The sequence below is a fragment of the Phaethon aethereus genome, assembly GCF_964289735.1.
Source record: "Phaethon aethereus genome assembly, chromosome: 8".
Lineage (NCBI taxonomy): Eukaryota > Metazoa > Chordata > Aves > Phaethontiformes > Phaethontidae > Phaethon > Phaethon aethereus.
In genome coordinates, this window is record NC_138584.1 from 2,863,954 (window position 1) to 2,878,636 (window position 14,683).

Consider the following 14,683-nt stretch of genomic DNA (forward strand, 5'->3'; position numbering starts at 1 on the left):
TGATATCTGGAGTATGTATTTATAAGCTAAGCTGAAGAATGAAAAGGATGGTAGGGAACAGAATAAACCTACATCTGCTATTTAAAGAACACGTGACAGATTAAGAGTCCCATGTCTGAACTAAATTTAGAATTTAAATTTAGTGCTGGAGGAGAGCTAACTCTAGAGATTAAAATTCCCTTCTCTATTATAAATCAAAAGGCAGGGGATTGACGACGACGCACAACCAAGATGACTCAGCCCTCACATACTGACATGGATTCATGAAGCACTAGGAGAACTAACATTAAAAAAAGTTAATTCACAGGTTTTCAGCCACGTACGTATGTCTATCACAGTGTTCCTCTATTGCTTTGTATTCTGGTGAATATTTGTTAATAGTGACTTCTTTTCATGGTTTATTTTCAGTAAGTACTGCTTTTAAAACATGAGCTTTCCAAGGAAAAAAAAGTATTCACATACTTAACTTCCAAGCCTTGTTTAACCTTGCTTTCATAAAAAAAAAAAAAAAAAGAAAAAAATCACTACCCAATTAAAGAATTGACCATTCAGAAGAGTGTTTCTCTGACACTTGTTTCTAGCTAGTTCTTGTGCTATACTCAAGGTAACATTCCCCAGCAGCACTTAGTAGGACATAATCATCCACCATATTCTTACTTCTTCCACTAATATTTCATTCTTCTAAATTTAGAATAGAGAAAGGGTCTGAGGAACAGCATGTCAGAAGGAAAGGAAACAAGCAGAACTTCAGGTGAATACTATTGATGGACTGCAGTTAAAGGAGACAATTCATAAGCTGAATTTGTTTCGTCTTTATTAACAAATAAAGATCAATTGAGGGAAGATTATCAATTAAGTTCAATTAATAACCGAACTTAAATTGTTCAGTTAGAAAGCATCTGGTTTCTGAGAGATCTCAAGGAAGAGGATGGGAAGTAAAAAATTCTTTCTGTATAAACCATCCTCATCTTGCTAAACGTCTCTCAACCAGCAAAGACTCAATGCCTTAACATGACACTACATGGAATTCTGAGTGAAAAAGATGCATTTGATACAAAACTGTGGTGATTAGCAACCCATTTTCTTTTCTTTTTTTTTTTTTTTCCCCGACGTATAGAATTTAATTCCTTTCTAAATGCTACTAGAGTATGAGGATGCATAATATACCCAAAGGAAACATATAGTGTAGTCTTTTCTCAGCTACCTTTCCTGGGAAGCCATTCAGGAGTATACCGAAGGCTTCTAGCATTGCTCAGAGGATCCAGGAGGAGCAAGGGATCCCCCTAAAGGAAAAAAGAACAAGTAACAGCGGGATGGCCACCACATGCTTGCTAGCTTCAGGTACTCATTTAGGACTAACTGTATTTGTACTGGGGCTACTCAGCTTCTCTTGAATTCAAGGCACCATAACTTGGACTGCACTGAAGGGGCAAGTGAGCAGAATAAGAAACCTCAAGCACTGTGTGTAAAAAATAAAGGGAGCAAAAGGCTTGTACAATGTAACCACTATACCTCTAAAAGTTCTCCATTTTTAAGCCATGAGATCGTCGGAGGTGGCACAGCATCTGACTTGCATTCCAGTAGAACTTGTCTGTTCTGCAACACCGTGAGGTCCTGTGGACCACCGGTACCAGCAATGTTAGGAGGAACTGTTATAAAAATTAGGAAGAAAATAAACACCACACATATGAGCCACCGTTAAAATCATTCATTGAAAATTTCCAATTTATTTCTTAAGTTTAAAACAAATGCAAAGCTACAGTGTCATTAATTAGTTCTACTTTGCAATACCTGTGTTAAATATATCACATTCGTTTAACTGGTGAACCTGTTTCCCAAGTCATACATTGGAAACTACAGTGTCCGGAATGAATTTAAAGTCTATTCTCAGTGAGGGCACCAGCATTTAAGCCAGACAGAGCAGAGATCACCCAACTTCCGTAACCTGTTCATCAATAAACATGGAAGCTATAATCTTCAAGAAGAAACCCAAGGCATATTGTAGAACTGCAAAAGTCCCATTTATACTTCCTGTACTGTCACTAAATTCTATGTATTCATTTCTAAATAAATTTCTTACCTTTTTCTACTGAAAAACTAAGATGATCATAGATATCAGTATACTTCACATCCTCTTTCAGTAAGCACAATAAACTCATTCCAGCTGAATAGTGATATATATAACCTTCCCAAGTATTCAAAATATAAGACTTGGAATTATAACAGAAATCAGTTACATCTGGTGGAACCTTCCCTTCTAATTCTGTATCATGTGCAGAACAGTTATCCTTATTCACAAATGTTATGAGCATATGGTGTAACATCACTTTCTCAAAACACGTAATATTTCTTCTTTAGTAATACGTAGCTCGTTAAATAAGATACTGATACGTACCTTAGTAGTTTACAGTTTGAAGGAAAAATTTTTTTTCCTAAATTGAACTTACCATGCACTCTTACTAAATATTCCTTATCGTCATCTCCTGCAGGGCTGGATGCCAAACATGTGTATCTTCCTGTGTCCTCCACCTAGAAACACACGAACAACTTCAGCAGAAACCTCAGAATATCAGAACAATTCAGAAAAACTGTGAAATACAAACATTGACAGTAACATGTAACAGGGCAGCACTTAAACACAAGCACAATAGATGAGGAATGCCTGAAAATAAATTAATAAAGTTCTTGAAAACTTCTTTACTTTACCATGGTGGGATTGTACAGAGATGGCTTAGGAGTTATAGGACCCCATAAAAACCTCTCTGGATAACATGTCTCCAGCAAGAACCCTTCTCTTTGGGATGCTTTTTCCAACAGGTAATCAATAAAGATGGAACTGGCTACAGGTATCCAACCAAGCAAGGGTCAGTTCTGGGCCCTAAGGAAATCTTTTTGTGCACACCTACTCGTTAATACTTTTAAGCCTTCTCCTTCCTGTGAACTCTGCATTGTAAAGACAAGAAGTGCTTGCTTTGCAAACAAACCAAGCAGCAGTCAGGCCCGAGCCCTGTCTCACTTCTGTTTGCTGAACTCCAGTCTGGCTGTCCATAGCTGAATACAGCCTTAGTTTATTGGTGCAGGTTTTAAAGGTTACATTTCCCTGGACTCTTTTGTTGTTTGAATTCGTCTGAAAGTCTTCCTATCGTCTTTATTTATTTTTTCTTAACTTGCACACAGATGACTGCAAATGCAGCTTTTCTCTAATCTATGGCCTATACATGTGAAAAGCAAATGGATATTAGAAAGCTCGAGCTAAAGGAAAGAGAAGAAAGGCCAAGGAGGAACTATGAAACATGAAAGAAGAAAAGCAAGAGATAGTAACAAGGGTCAAATAGGTAGGAAATGAGCAAGCACAGATTGCAGGCACAGACTAAAACCAGAAATAACCCCAGAAAAAGGGGAGTCCTCAGCATTGATTGTCCTGCTTTGTAACAAGAAGCACCAATAAATAAAAAAATTACAGAACTCTGAAATGAGCTCGAAGTAATAATGCTCAGCAGTGCTTGGGCACTCTCAACCCATAACACCACTGCTTGTTCTGTATGGGAAACTCCAAGGCAAGGCTTGAAAATATAATTCTCCAATGGCAAATGCAGGTGGGTGATTTTATAGAGGCTTTTTAGGACATCTCTTAGGATGGGGTCCAAACAGCAGACAGCTCTGCGCACTCCTCTAGGGTTTGCAAAACTAAGCCTATTTTGAGACAAATAGTTCACCTGAGCACTGGTTATTCGAAGGACTTCTCTCAGGACATGAACGTTATCATTCTGCAGAAGCGGGCGCCCATCCTTCATCCATGAGATTTTGGGGACTGGAATGCCAGAAGAGATGCAGAGAAGTTCAAGAGGGTTGTTAACGATGACAGAGAGCTCTTCTGGTTGATCTGAACCATTGATGTGAGGTGGCTCTGTGGAAGGAGAAACATTCATGTTCTTCATTGATTCAAAAAGCCTATAAAACCTGATCCACAGCCTTGTGATTACAGTTTGTAGAATTTGTCTACATTAGTATTATTTCTGACTGTGTCATGAACTCACTATCTCACGTAATTTCCCTCTGCCTCTGTCTATTAATTTGTGTAGTTTATATTAGAATTATTATTTATAAAACGTCTTCATAATCCCAGCTAAAATATATAGTATCAGTGAATATATTTATTAGCCCTTTAGCTGTTGTACCTTCAGCTATGCTTTCAGCTGTGCTATCATCCTGTCAAGCTGAATTTCTACTAAACAAAGTTATTCACTTAACCAAATTACTTTGTAAATTAGTTTACTATTAATTATAGCATATTTCAGTACTCGGGAAATGTTGGGAAAAATATATACTATATCACATATTCACACATCTTTAGGTATCTTCTATTTCCTTATTTCTCTCTTTACTACAGTAAATGTTTCTTGAAAATACTCCTTATCTCTTGAGATTTTTTTAATTGTTGTCCTGAGTACATATTTGTTTAGTGCTCCCATTTTGTTGAGCTGAAATGTTAACACTTACCCAGCACTTTCAGGGAAAAGTGCTTGCTGGTATCTCCAGCCTCATTGGATGCTACACAAGTGTATTTGCCGGAGTCACCAGTCTCTGCTTTTACAAAATGAAGGACCATGCCTTGGTTACTTGACGTCAGGTGAGCTCCGAGGCTTAAAGGATGCCCATTTTTAAACCAGGACATAGTAGGGGCAGGAGTGCCATCAGTAAGACACTTCATCGACGTTGAACCGCCTTTTACTACAGTCACATCCTCTGTTCCTCCTGTGTTGTCCAAGCTTGGTGGTACTGCCGAGAAACAAAGATCTGATTCATACAGAGTACAACCCAGATGTTAATTCTGAATATTGAAAAGTTGGAATGCAGCTAGCCTTTTGCATTTCCCCACTTACATTCATGTTTAGCACATATGTTAAAATTCACTCAGAAATTATATATTTTTATTCTTTCTAAAAAAACCCGTGACACATTATGGGTGCCAGTTCAAGTAAGGACTCTTCTAGGGTTAAAACACTTTACATAAAGCCACATTGAAAAGTTAGTGTTTCCCTAATGACTACCTGTGTAAGATATACTTGTGGCTATCTGCAACTTTATGTGGGTGAGAAAGAAAACTGAGTATTAGGTTTAAGAAATTAAGAAATAAGATTCTTTACATAAAGTGTTTGAGAAACTCACCAAAAACCTGAAGGTTGTAATGTTTGTTGTCCACTCCAGCCCTGTTAGATGCTACACAAGTGTACACACCAGTATCTGATATCTGCACTCGGGCAAGTCTAAAAAGAAAATCATTTTAAGCCAGCTGTAAATGGAGTACATTATCTTTATTATGGTATGGTTTAGATCAAGTTTATTCTTGCTTCCAAAAATACTAGCAGAATTATGCTGAGGTAGCAAAAGAGAACAGAAAACCCAGCTAGTTAAGATAGATGAAAACCAACCTGAGGAGCTGCCCGGCTGACAGCAATCTGGTTTGGGAGGAGACAGACAGAGGCAGGCCGTTCTTTAGCCAGTTGATCTGTGGTGGTGGGGTGCCGGTAGCAGTACATTCAATATTTAGGGAGGTGTCCAAAAGGGCAGTGAGGTGCTCTGGTTCATCTTCATTATTGGCTATTGCTGGAGGAACTACATTTTGTAAATGTTGAAAAGGAAAATATTAAGACTGGCTCTTAAAATCATTCCACATGTGTTACTTTGCAGGAAACACCGCGCCTAAAGCCCCATAGGCAATTCAGTGAGAAGATTCCCATTGTTTTAAACAGTAATAATAATATTGAGCCCTAATAAATATCCATTTACATATTTAAAACCAGATGCACTTTAGAATGGTAATAGAGTGATCTCTTTGATTTGTCAGGCTGTGGCAAACAAGAGGGAGCTCAGAGCCTAAAGCTCATGGGGAGAGAATGACAATGCAGGAGTCTCCACTGTGCCATTCTGTCCCCAAAAGATCTGATGTGGTCATTCAGTATCGTTATTTATTATATCAAAGTCATCTCTTGCTACTCTGCTCATGCTCGTATGCCAGTTGATTCTCTGTATAACCGGGACAGACACTTAGGCCACTGTGAAATGCTGCCTGTGTGGAACTCTTCACTCTTTCACGCTAGTCATTGTACTTCATGAACACATTTTTCACCAGTTAAAATGTCCACTCTCTACACTGCTAAAGAAGAGTTATGCTCACTATCTTCTGTATGTCAAATTGTGCAAGAGAAGAATTTCATCCAAAACTCTATCATTTTTCTTTTAAACTCTAGGGACCTTTAACTATTAGTTCCCTACCATACTATTCTGGTTTTAGCCGATGTACTTTGATTGGAATTAGTGAGGATAAACTAATACAACACATAAGCAGTATCACAGTAAATCAGCCCCAAGTGTATCTTTCTCTACAAGAGGAAAAAAAAAGTCACCACAAGCAGAATTCTTCTATTATGAAATATACCAAAGGAATTAATTTCTGTTTATCCCAAAACACATTTACCAGCGATTTCAATCGTTTTGTCATTGACAGAACATCCTGTGTAATATATTGTGATATCTACAGTACATGAAATTGGAAACACATGCATGTAGTATTACCCTGAAGACAGGCATCCATTTCTTGGCCCTCTCTTGGGAGTGCTTACAAAGATAGGATAATGGACCAGATTTCAGCTTCACATCTGTGAAAACTCACCATATACATTCAAGTTGAAAATTCGGTCTTCCTCTCCTGCAGGATTAGTAGCCACACAAGTGTATTTTCCTGTATCAGAACTGAGAGCTCTGATAATGTTTAATGTGCTGCCATCTGGAGTTACTCTACAAGGAAGGTCATAAAACACAATGACTTTGTTTACGTATTCCTATGACCTGGCAAAGAAACAGTCGGGTTTGTGCATTTAAATCAACTACCTCTATCCTCTTGGGAATTTGGTGAGAGAAGCATTGTTTTTTGCAAAATAGTATTAGAGATAGGCTAGGAAGTTTTTCCTGGAGATGTCCTCTTTAACCTTGTATTAGGATTCAGTTCCAACCAGGCTTCTGAAGAACCCATAATGAAAAGTATCAAAAGTAAACTGTTTTCATGTCTCGGATCTTTTCCCTCCAAAGGAACTCAATGAAACTTATCGACCTTAATAAACTTTAATGAACCTGATGAACTTTAATGGAGATTAACAACAGAGAAAAAAATAGATATCATATACTTATCTCTGTACAAAAAAAAAAAAAAATTAAATAAAAATAATCAAAGTAGCAACAAAGTATACTAGATTTACAGAAGCTAAAGAGGGAGATTATGTTCTTAACCTGGCTAAGCTAAGATTCAGGCCCTGTTTACACTCCATCCTTAAGGCCCTCCTTTATGCCCCCTCTTCAAGGCCCTCTGAGGTTTAAAATTATACAAGAAGAGAATGCAGTCTGCTTATTTTTGCTTGCCTTATTCTTTGTAGATCATCACTGGCAACTGTTTTTCCGTCTTTAAGCCACTGCATAACTGGCATGGGCACTCCATTAGCATTGCAGACAAGCTGGATGCTTTCCCCCAGGAGGACGCTGAGCTCACTTGGCACTTCAGAGCCAACAATATTAGGAGGAACTGGAAATGCATTATGGAGGGAAAAGAAGATTCATCAGCAAGAAACATGATCTAAACTATGAAAAGTTACACCGCAGTAGCTCGTGAGTACTAGTATTTATTGCATTACCTCCATTCAAATCTAGTTTAGAAAATGTATGATTATATTGTTCCTAGAGGGAGGTTTGCAAAGCTAAATTCAAAGCCACTTTAAGGAATGGTTAAAACAGCTAATTTACAAAATCATAAAACCCATGTATCTTTGCCATTATATTTAATATCTACAGTTACCTGCTCAAACGATGCTAACGTACTATGTATTATATAGTACACATATTATGACAAAATCCCATTTCATTAAACATCACAATGCACTGTAACAATTAAATGCCTGTTTAACTCTTGAGCACGCAGTTAGTGCACAGTCAAATGCTCTATTGCATCAAGAATGTCATATTCCTGTTAACAGCCGCACACTTACTCCATCCGAACCTGCAGCAATTTTTGTCCTGTTCTAAAGAACATGGACAACACTCACGCTGCTCATCAAGTCAAGACTATGAGTCCCACTAGTGAGTTTTGAGCATTTCAAGCAATTTCAGTCACATTTCAATCACAGAATCATTAAGGTTGAAAAGGACCTCTAAGATCATCAACCCAACACCACCATGCCCACTAAACCATGTCCTGAAGTGCCACGTCCACATGTTTTTTGAACACTTCCAGCGATGATGACTCCCCCACCTCTCTGGGCAGCCTGTGCCAATGCCTGGCCACTATCTCAGTAAAGAAATTTTTCCTGATATCCAATCTAAACCTCCCCTGGTGCAACTGGAGCCCATTTCCTCTCGTTCTATCGCTAGTTACCAAACAAGCAGCTTGATACTCAATTCCTAAACTTAGAATTTTAATAAACTGGCAGGCAGGCAGGGACACATGCAAAAACCAGCACCCCCAAAGAATAACTGCTGTGATGAACAGCTACTCTTTGGCCTGCTGATGGCCAGCTATCACACCCGGGTGTGCCAGCATGTCACAGCTGATGCTGCCTCTTCCTCAACCAGCGACTGCCAGCACAGGAAGGTACCACGGCAGAGAGTTGGAGATTCTGCGCCATAGGCACCTTGTCGAATACGGGTGGGAACTAGTGCAGTTAATGGGCATGAGTCCTTAGGAACAGAGGAACACAAAGACGTCTGCAGCATAAGGGTGATGTGCTGGGAGGCAGGAGGTAATTCCGTAACAAATCAGGGTTTCTTACTTGAGCGGGGAGGTGGAAATTTCATAAGGAAATTCTACCAGTATTTCTTTGCTATCTCCTTCTATTTGCTATGGCAAAAAAGGCAACAGGTATCACTGCTTCTGCAACCATGTATGTGTGATGCTCCACACTCAATCAACCAACAGAGCTTAAGTGTTCAGCAGGAGGAAGAATGTGATCAGCAGCGTTGAGCCTCCCCGACTGCTTTCAAATTCTGCTATAATCAGAGATTAAGAATATTCTTTTTCATGCAAATTTCTGACTAGAAGTATAATCCTCTAACCAGTTGCAGATGATGGAAATAATGGCCCAGATTCTCCACTTTTCTACATGTTTATGTTATCTCAGTGCCTCTAGTACAGACACAGTGTGATACTCAATCAATTATTAACGGGTTCTGCTCACTGCACTCTCATGCCTTACCTTGGATAGAAAGCACGTAACTTTTCTGAGCTTTTCCCTCTATATTTGAGGCAATACACGTGTAGGTCCCACTATCTAGAAGCTGAGAGTGAGCAATCTGAAGCTTGCTTCCACCAGATAAAATATGAAGTTCAAAAGAATCGGAGTTTTCTGAAAATATGTACACAAGTAGTTATTCCAAACCAGGCCACAGAGAGAAAATGCATCTTGAGACTTTTTTGAATCAAAATTTCAAAACAAAACAAAGATTCCAATCAGTTAACATAAGAGTCTGTCTAGAGACAGATGAAGAAGAAACAAAAAATAGGCAGCAAACACCACAGAGGTGCCCCAAAGCCGGGAAAAAAGAGCAGAAAAGAGCGTGCTTTAAGTAAGAGACTGTTACCTATTGGTTTTCCATTCTTAAGCCACACTAATGTTGGTGGAGGAATTCCAGTAGCATCACACACAAAGGTAACAGGATTGCCGATAGTTTCATTGACCGACTCTTGTTCAGGGCCTTCTATATTTGGTGGCACTATAAATTGAATGGAAGAAATAAGAATGGTTTGGTTACCAAATACTTTTGTAAACTGATGTTGAATTGTCTACTCTACAATGTCTATGGTATTATAATAACTACTGCAGATAATGCAGAGTATGCTCACCATAAACATTAAGATGGAAATTTTTATCATCTTGCCCTGCAATATTTATGGCTTTGCACACATATTGGCCCGTGTCAGAAACCTAAAATAAAAATAAATTAAAAAAAACTTATTATGGAGTCTTACTTTAATTCTACAGTTTAGAGATATTAACAGCCTTTGCCTCTGCCAACTCAAGGTCCTTTTCAGAGGATGAAAAGCCTCCAGCAAATATATCTCCTACATACAGCCAGTAGAATGCACCAATAAAGAGCAAAATAATTGCTTGACAGGCGCAAAGTAGAGGCAGATGCAGCATCCTGCAAGCCTGGCCTACCTCTGCACCCTTGATTCGCAACGTTTGCCCGTCTGCTAAGATCTCCACATTTGCAGACTCTGAAATTACGCGCCTGTTCTTGTACCAGGTGATGACTGGTGGTGGAATAGCGTTGGATTCACACTCTAACATCACCGGGGTGCCCACTCTCACGTTCAGCACTGTCAGTGAGGTTCCACTATGGTCTTTGATGCTTGGGGGCACTATAGAAGAAGCTGAGAGTTATTTCTGCCTCCGTTTTGTGAGGGCAGAAAACAACCTAATAAAAATAAATACAAGATACTGCATTTTCAAAGCAATAGATATTATTTCAGAAAATAGTAAAAAACAAACCAAGGACAGTTAGGAAACTCTTCTTCTGACTTTCCCCAGCTTGGTTTCTGGCAATACAAGTATATTCACCACCATCTGGTAGTTTGGCTCGGGGAATCTGCAGAGTCCGAGCACCTGAAGTAGAGAGAGAAGGCTTCAGATTTTTTCTGTGGTTATTGTATTAATCTCAAATGCTATTTTAAAATTGCAGGTCCAACAGACTAAGCATAGGCAATAAATTAACCTCAGGTTCAAAGCAGCACTGCATTATAATTGTTTTTTAAGGTTCATTAATTCTTTTTAAAAAAATCCAGCCAAAGAGAACTAAAATTTTAGGGTCAATTTGATTAGTGCTGTTAATTATAAGTTTGGACCACAAAAACTCCATTTAGACCCATTTCTTCCGTAGCTGCTAAATGCTGTCTCCTAACGTAACTACACCCTTTCCATTTAACTCAGTCACTATCCCATTCTTTATTCCCCAGTTTCACCTGTCTCCATTCTTGAAGCTACTTACAGCCTGTGCCCACACTATTAGTCTGCACAGATGCCTCTCCTGCCATCGAGCAATTTCCACGTCGGTGCCTTAGTCTATGCTGTAACACAGCCCCTGTCACATTACACCAGTAAGGACTGAGCAACACAGCAAGTGCTCTTCACTTAATACCCTGGGCTGAAGACAAGCCACAGGGGCAGAAATGACACACACACTCATGGACCTTATTTAGCAAGGAGCTTCGAATGCTTAAGGAGACCGCAGAATACAAGGGATTCTTCCTGAGAGCTCAGTAGGGTTAATCCAGTTTCCCACTGAAGTCAATGGGAGGGTTTTTCCTTTTTGTCACCTAAGCCAGAGGAACTGAAGCTTCTGTCACAATTTCTGACCATTTCATTGAAAGGCAAGTCAAAGTGACCCAGCTTTAACCAATAACTCTATCAAAGCACCTCTGTTACGTGACTTGCCCTCTAGCCTTTTCCACACAATTTATTTCAGCGTTTTCAGTTTGAGCCATTTTTCTCTAAAAGTGAACCCACCCAACAGCCAAGAAATTATTAAACACACTAGGCCAAGTGTCTTGTCTACTCACTGGAGCAATACTAAGAATACTCTGGCTCCATAAATAATGGCCAACCTCATCAAGACAAAACAGACAGAAGTTGAGTCCAAAGGCTGTAGAAATAGCTGACATTCCTCACCAGGCACGATAAAAGCGTTGGTATTCAAACTGATAGGTTTTCCATTCTTGAGCCAGCTGAGATCAGGAGGTGGGAAGCCAGTGACCTCACAAGTCAGCGAGATGAAATTATTCACCACCACGGTCAAGTTCTCAGGATTACTACCAACAACACTCGGAGGAACTGTGGAGAGAAAGACATTAATAGTATCTATCATAGTGCCAGCAAACCATATTCCATAAGATCCTGATTTACTAAAATAAAGCTGAATTGCTGAGTTTTGCCAAAGGGTGAAGTTGCAAAAATCATAGAATTGTTAAGGTTGGAAAAGACCTCTGGGATCATCAAGTCCAACCATCAACCCAACACCTTTTTGGATGTATCTGGAAATATGACTGGAGCCGATCTAACAGTCATTTCTGTTCCTATAATTCACCAAGATTTCAATGATGTCATCTGCAGTCCTTCTGTGCTTGGGATTTGGGAAGGCTAATTAACCTAAAATCATAGAGATGACAAGAGATGCTGCAGTTCCTGATTAACACACTATCAATTTTAAAACGCTGTACTCATAGGACATTTGCTATGTACAGCACGACAGATTAAATTTACCTTATCAGGATATGTAGGATGACTAAGTATCGTTTCTTCCTGATATTGTATTGCTCCTACTCTTTCTGAAATAGTCCATTTTCTCATTATAGAGAACCAGAAATGATCCCTTTTGTTAACCAGACAAACCTGTTGTTTAATAGTGAGCTAAGCAGTTTACAATTCTGGCATGCAAGCATTGCTCTAAGGGGTGCATTTTTAAGCTTACAAGTCCCCGTGTTATAAATACAAGAATATTTTGACATTTGACCTTTCTACAAGAACTATTTAAAATGAAATAACTGTAAATCTCTTCCTTTTAATAAACCCCAAGTTTTAGTTTCCATGTTTTTGCAGTGTGGATATAGAAAACAATTAAGAGGAAAGCAAAAGCATGTTCTTGGCTCTATTGGGTGGAAAAATCATTCCAAAGAACACATGGAATCCTCCTCTTCAAAGACAGAAATGTTAAAGTATTTTGGACCACAGCCACCAGAAATACTCCAGCTGCTTTCTGTCACTTGAATGACACAAAACAGTCATTAAGCCTTTTATTGCCCCTCTGTGGCACTGCAGAAACAAGAGAAGTCAATGTAAATGGGCGAATTCAGCCCGTATTTTTCAACTTGGAATAACTGAAGGTTATTTCTCTGACAATGAGCATAAAATGGTTCACTGGAATAAATGAAGAATTCTGATTTGATGACATTTTATAGTTATTTATATTTATTTACTTTTACAGTTACTTTCCCACAGATGTGATTATTGGCAGTGCAAGACAGTGGGCAATTAAATATAGAGGGCCAAATCTGACCTTTTAATGGATTTTGCTTGAACTATATAAATGGTACATTTTCAATTCTGCAGCCCGGATGGCATCTGCAAACCGCCCACAAAGGTACCACCAGTAGCCTGCATACCGATGCAGTAAATGGGCTCAGTTTTAGTAGTCAGTGAGAAAGTTACCTACTTACTATATTTTAAGGTTAGAGGTTGAGATTTAAAATGGGATGCTTATTTTCAATGTTTTGGAGGGTTTTATTTTAGTTATATTACTCACCTTTAAGACAAGAAGTGAATTTTTCAACATACTAAATTTATGAAAGCAGTTCCATTAGAAGCATACAAAAATGCTGGAAAATAACCTTTTTTTGACACTGACAAAATAATGCTTAGTGATAATGCATTTTCATCAGTGCTTCACTCTGGGTGGTCCTTTCCTGAACAGCCAAAGTCTAGTTTTTCAAATGAAACTGCATTCAGAGATTAATAGTCCTAAACTGGTGATGGTGTTGAGCTAGAATTGAAGCTTCATGCAAACATCTCTTTAATAACAATATTATTAGACTAGAGTTATTATAAACAAATATTTCAAAGACAAGAAGTTTAAATTAAAACAGAAATGTCAAGAAAAGCAAAATATTTTGATTTCAAAACAAAAGTCCAACATCAGGAAATCTGGATCGACTCCACTGAAAGAAAATAACTTCAATGACTCCAGGGCAAATTCTTCCCATGACAACACTGGTTTTGGCTAATTGTATTACTGAGTAGGAAAAGGCACTATAAATTTGTTTAATTTAGTATGTAAATTTGCTGCATGTGTGAATGAGAAAAAATTTATTTCTTCTGCATGTAATAACCCGAATAATCAAATTCCTTGGGTGCTGGTAGTGTATTTAAGAGAGAGAAGACAGCGCTTGTCTTCCTTCTAGTATGTAACGCAGAAGATTAGCTAGTTAACAAGGATGTGAAAAAGGATGCTGATCATACGTAGAAGACTGTGATATAAGTCTCCAAATCGTACTGTGAAAGTAGATAAAGATGCAGCTGCAAATATTCCTTGGAAGGTTTTAACATGTCATTGTGCAGAGATTTTGTGGGAGTAACGGTTATTTAATGTTCAACTCAGAATGGAAAGCTGGAAGTGGTGGAAGGAAGAGTGGGCAGAAATAAAAGGGGAAGTTAAGGTTAACTCTGAAATGTTAATTAGAGATATCCTGATTTTCTGAAGCTATCAGGAGAGGTAAGGGAAGGTGGTGGAGAGACTGTTTTTTAAAATAACGTAAAATGACTTAATTTCTTGATTGCATTTGTTTTAGACTTGTGATGCCAAAGGCCCAAATTTATTTTAATTCTATTCTACCTCAACAACAGCAAAAAGAACAGAAAGGAATCTTAAAGGTAAAATTAAAAAAAAAATTAAGCTTTTACAATGCCCTATCTCTGTGTTATCAGTTTGTAACTCATGATTTCAGAGCTTAGCAACACCTACACAGTACACACACAGGGCAACTACACAAGGTTCCCTCAATAATAATTTCCACCTACATGGAATACGTATAAAGAGCTGAAGCTCTTTATATGAGGTATCACAAGCTATGTTTTGCCAAGGTACTTTA

At 38.5% G+C, this 14,683-nt stretch overlaps 1 protein-coding gene across 1 annotated transcript in view; it reads right to left on the minus strand.

Annotated features, from left to right (window-relative positions):
• Positions 1–14,683, minus strand: part of HMCN1 (hemicentin 1) — a gene marked incomplete at its 3' end in the record, with an annotated part of 205,695 nt that overhangs the window by 38,745 nt on the left and 152,267 nt on the right. Inside the window, exons 58-71 of the mRNA XM_082003017.1 lie at positions 11,712–11,873; positions 10,536–10,649; positions 10,203–10,405; positions 9,887–9,968; positions 9,625–9,756; positions 9,240–9,389; positions 7,417–7,576; positions 6,674–6,798; positions 5,433–5,616; positions 5,170–5,267; positions 4,501–4,779; positions 3,717–3,907; positions 2,448–2,529; positions 1,513–1,649 (exon numbers count right to left, since the gene is read on the minus strand). Of these exons, the coding sequence (XP_081859143.1) occupies positions 1,513–1,649; positions 2,448–2,529; positions 3,717–3,907; positions 4,501–4,779; positions 5,170–5,267; positions 5,433–5,616; positions 6,674–6,798; positions 7,417–7,576; positions 9,240–9,389; positions 9,625–9,756; positions 9,887–9,968; positions 10,203–10,405; positions 10,536–10,649; positions 11,712–11,873 (2,099 nt within the window). The remainder of the gene's footprint in view (positions 1–1,512; positions 1,650–2,447; positions 2,530–3,716; positions 3,908–4,500; positions 4,780–5,169; positions 5,268–5,432; positions 5,617–6,673; positions 6,799–7,416; positions 7,577–9,239; positions 9,390–9,624; positions 9,757–9,886; positions 9,969–10,202; positions 10,406–10,535; positions 10,650–11,711; positions 11,874–14,683) is intronic.